Source organism: Gymnoscopelus braueri (assembly GCF_963280865.1).
Source record: "Gymnoscopelus braueri genome assembly, chromosome: 20".
NCBI classification, from domain to species: Eukaryota; Metazoa; Chordata; class Actinopteri; order Myctophiformes; family Myctophidae; genus Gymnoscopelus; species Gymnoscopelus braueri.
Window position 1 is genome coordinate 22715033 of NC_137622.1, and position 5000 is coordinate 22720032.

At 43.4% G+C, this 5000-nt stretch overlaps 1 protein-coding gene across 1 annotated transcript in view; it reads right to left on the bottom strand.

Annotated features, from left to right (window-relative positions):
• Positions 1–4184, bottom strand: part of rtn4rl2b (reticulon 4 receptor-like 2b) — a gene marked incomplete at both ends in the record, with an annotated part of 4405 nt that extends 221 nt beyond the window's left edge. Inside the window, 4 exons of the mRNA XM_080415855.1 lie at positions 1–646; positions 1183–1416; positions 1679–1905; positions 4121–4184. The exon at positions 1–646 is cut by the window's left edge and continues 221 nt beyond it. Of these exons, the coding sequence (XP_080271981.1) occupies positions 1–646; positions 1183–1416; positions 1679–1905; positions 4121–4184 (1171 nt within the window). The remainder of the gene's footprint in view (positions 647–1182; positions 1417–1678; positions 1906–4120) is intronic.
• Positions 4185–5000: the final 816 nt, after the last annotated feature.

The window sequence follows — 5000 nt, forward strand, 5'->3', positions numbered from 1 at the left end:
GTTCGTACTTGGAGGAGAAGGAGGTGGAGGCCGGGTTGCTTGGGGGGAGCTTGGACTTGACCGAGGAGGAGGGGAAGGTCTCCGAGCTCTTCTGGTACATGGACTTAGAGGAGGCGGCCGGCTTGTTCTTGGAGAACCACCAGCGGGTCTTTTTGCTAAAGGTGGTCGTGGTGCTCCCGGCCAGGGAGCCAGGGTCCGGCACGGGGCAGAGGGCAAAGTCCATCTCCCGGAGGAATCGGAGGTCCTGGCCACGGCGCGGAGACGGCGAGGTGCACATCAGCTCGGAGGAGGAGATGCGAGCTTTGCGGAACCACTCCCACAGGGGCTGTGCCTCACAGCCACAGGACCAGGGGTTCCCATTGAGACGGAGGAACTGGATGCCCTGGGTGTCCGTCATGGCCTGGCCCGGCAGCTCTGCCAGGGAGTTGTTAAACAGGTAGAGGATGGTCAGCCGGCCCAGGTCACGAAAGGCCCGGCGATTGACTTGCCTGATGCGGTTTTCATGGAGCAGGAGGCGGTCCAGATTGACCAGGCCTCGGAACGCGTTCTCGGACAGCACACGGATGCGGTTTCCATGCAGGAAGAGATGAGCCAGGTTGACCAGATCTGAGAACAGGTCATCTTGCAGGAAGTGGAGTTGGTTCTCCTGAGCATAGTGAAAGCATAGCAAGATTTAGTACCATATAAAAGCAAGGTGGAAGGAATTAGTGCTGGGGTGGTGGCAGAAATTGTGCTTGGGATCTCCTAAAATTCACTAGGAAAGGTATAAGTTGTACTATATTATGTCTTTAAATAACTGATTAAAGTCACTTTAATTCCATGTTTGATTGAGTAAATAAGTGCTGTGCCACCAAATCATCATCTAAGCTGTATTGAGAGAACCCATCCAAAATGTGTTCTCTTGTGCACTGTGCAGGCCATACAGTGTGCCTGCGCAAAGGTTTTAACTTACTTTCTTTCACACTAGATTTACGTATGCTTCCTCTATTTGTATTGCAAGCGTGCCTGCACAAATGCACATGCATAACTATCCAATACTGTGTGTGTGTGTGTGTGTGTGTGTGTGTGTGTGTGTGTGTGTGTGTGTGTGTGTGTGTGTGTGTGTGTGTGTGTGTGTGTGTGTGTGTGTGTGTGTGTGTGTGTGTGTGTGTGTGTGTGTGTGTGTGTGTGTGTGCTTTGTACCTGCAGGTAGAGGAACTGCAGGCTATACAGCTTGTGGAAGAGATCATGGGGGAGAGAGGCCAGCTTGCAGCGGTGCATGTGCAAGCTCTGCAGCTTCTCCAGACCCCTGAAGGCTCCACCTTCCAGTCGGTGCAATGAAGGGTTGTCCCCCAGATCCAGCTCTTCCAGCACCCTGAGGTTACTGAAGGCCCCCGCCTCAATCCATGTGATGTTGTTACCGTACAGCCACAGCACCTGCACAAAGGTGAGGGAAGGCAACGAAGGGAGATGGTGAAACTAGTCAAGAGGTATAGAAAACAGCGGAAGTGTAGAAAAAATAAGGGGAAAAAAGAACAAGGAAGGGACAAATTGGTTGACTAGGTTTACTGTACCTAACAATTGAGTGAGAAAATATAAACAATACTTCTACTCACACAGACACACAAAACATGAGCCCACAGCAGACACACAGTCACCCGCATGCACATACACACATTCTCCTTTCGCCATCCTCTACCTGTGTCTCAAATCCAAAAGAGTCTGCGCGGAGCTCCGTGATGCGGTTGTTCTGTAGAAAAACGCGCTGCGAGTCATAGGGCACACCGGCTGGCACTATGGTGAAGTTCTGAGACTGGCAGCTGACTGTCATGGGTGTTGGGTAGCATACACACAGCCTGGGGCATGCCCCCGCACCACCCGGCTTCACCACCACCAGCCACAGCACCAGCCATAGGGACAGTCCGCCTGGATTGAGGGGGGAAAATGGAGTGGTGGGATTTGATTAGACAGATCTTTACTGAACCCAATGGTATATTTAACAATATGGGGATGAAAAACAAGAGGATTGAGGGTGATGGGTCATGGAGAAAACTCAAGCTGTGTTTAAAATGCTCTCATTGGCTTCACCTTAAGCCATATAGCTACTTTATGTAGGATGAATAGCGAAAAGACAATCTACAAGCTTGTTGAGATCTGTTATTTGTTTTACTAATTTAGAAAATGGTATATTCATTTATTCATTTAGCCTATAATGACATGTTCCAAATGGGACTCCGGTTGAAAGTGGTTAAGAAGGAACCTGTCATGTTAATTAGTCACATGGCTATCTGTTAACAAGACAGAGGGAGGGAGACCCTGACAGAGAAAGATATATTGCTTTCAGTGCTTTGTTGTTGTTGTCTGCCAGAGAGGCACTGACGCACATGACTCCACAGCACCGCAGCGAAGTGTGACTTATTGATAGTCCTGGGAGCGCTGGATCTCATGCATAATAAATCAGATGACATTATGAATCATTCGTCCGTTCATGTCTACTGTAACTGATCGCACATCGCAAAAAAGCTTACATAACGGCAAGTTGGTCAACAATGCAGAACAGGAAAAAAACGTTTCAATCTCCCAAAACAAAACAAACAACAAACAAAAAGCAATCGAGGCAAATCACAAGTGCCAACCCTGGATGACTTAACCTGGTAGCCTATAGTTCACTGTTTCGGACCAATTTTTATGAGTAAATAAATATCCCTTTATTTATTTATTTGTTTTCTATACATTTTGGTTTTAATTATTATTATTTCAAAACATATTCCCAAAAATTCAAAAGAATTTCATAGATTAAAAAAGAAAAAGAAAATCTAAGAAATTCCATAAATTGAAAAACAAATGTTTTAAGATGTAGTGAAAATAGACGATCTACAAGCTCATAATGCTGCACGAAGGGACAGACACACTGTGAGCTTGTAGAGCTGCTATTTTCACTAGTTTGGGTCCTGGGCAAACGTCTAATCTCACTCTTGGGTCTTGAGCTAAAAAGTTTGGGAACCACTGGCCTAGTTGACTCCAGGCTACATCAAAAGAGTGTAAGGACACGCGTAAAACCAAACCTTAGTAACCAGACCTTTGTCATGAATAATCCAGAAGCACCTTGGCAATAAGCTCGAATAACAACGACACAAAGGTGTCCCCTGCCCGCGGGAAAAGTACATGCATGAAATAATAAATGGGTTCCCATTCATATGCTGTGCGCAAGATTTCCAGCGGCTCACCTTCTGACCTTTAACAACTCGGCCCATTAACTGACATGGAGATCTCAGGTGCGGGCATTTAAGTGAAAAAAGACACCTTTCCGGAGCCTGGTCTCTGTCACTGTAAAACAATACTTATTTACCCCAATAAATCCCTGTCTGGCTCAGCAAGTGGTTAGTGTCACGCGAAGAACAAATCCACTGCTATTAAACTCACGTGCGTAATAATACATCTCACATTTAATATCTTTACCCAACGTGGAGAATATACAAATGCATGTAAATGTTAAGTTATAATCTTAAATTGTGTTGATCACAAATACATTTTCTAAACTAAACGAAGCGTTGTATCGTACAGAAACATATGAGCCACAAAGAATGTGCCACGCGTAAAGTTGCCATCTGACGCATGATTAAAATGTGCATATGTTATATATATGCAAATCCTTTGCGATGTGTTTTTATCTGAGAAATTATGCAAAAGACAATCAGCCCACGTAAACAAAAACTCCACTAACACCACAAGCATAGTTAATTAATAGAACATGTTTGCTTAGTGGAAAACATAATGAAAACTCACTCATAATGAAAACATAATGAAAACTCACTATTTCATATGGTAACGATGGTGTATTTATTTATTATTATTATTATTATTATTATTGTTCGGGGATAATTAAGCAAGTGCAAGGGTAGCAGGCCTATGTGTGTGTGTGAAACATTCACAGTGTGAATATGTGTAATAGTGTATGTAATGTATGAAATGTATGTTACAAAAAATTACATACAAATATTATTTAAAAATATATAAGGGTAATAATAATAATAATAATAATAATAATAATAATAATAATAATAATAATAAGACAATCAGCTCACGTAAACAAAAACTCCACAAGCATGGTTAATTAATAGAAAACATAATGGAAACTCACTCTTGAAGTTGTGGCGGATGGAGTTCCGAGAGTTGCTCCTCACAGTAGACCAGCGAGTCTCCATCATCTCGAACCAAAAGCCGAAAGCGAGTTAGCCTGAGCGGCGTGGAGGTGCCTGCTGTGCTGCTATCTGCTGACGATCAGCTCTGGTGAGTCGGAGTGGCTTCAGTGAGTGAGTGGTGATGCTTGGGCAGGATTCCCGGGAGTCGGTTAAATACTCGTGCTGGTCTCTCGCCCACGGCCGTGGGCAGAGAGGAATCTCTCATACGTCACCACTGGTGTAAAGTACATTTAATCAAGTACTGTACTTAAGTACAATTTTGAGGTATATGTAGAGTATTTCAAATTTTCAGTACTTTTACCTCTACTCACCACCAGTAACATTTCATATCCTCCAGATGTTTCATAATTATTCATTTAAAAATAATAACAATAATAATAATATGTTTTATATGATAACTATGATTGTAATGATAACTTTTACAGGCATATATAGCCTGCACTATACCAGTGGTAGAAAGTAGGTACTACTTTATACTTTTGGTACTTTATGTACATTTTGATGTCAAATCCATTTTTAATTCTGGACTTTTACTTGTAACAGAGTATTTCTACATTGCAGTATTGATACTTTTACTTGAGTAAAAAATGTGAGTCCTTTTTCCACCACTGTAGGCTACGTCACCATGCAGTTGGACGGGGGAGAGGCTGGAGGGAGAGAGAATGAGTTGTTCACAGGAGGAAGCGACAAGAAAGGCGGGTTACGTGCAGTTTAATGGGGGTGCGGGCGGCACGATTCCAAAGATGGACTCATGCGGGGGAACGCAAACAACAAGATACAACAAACTTGTAGAATTGGCACCAACATCAAAATTGTCTG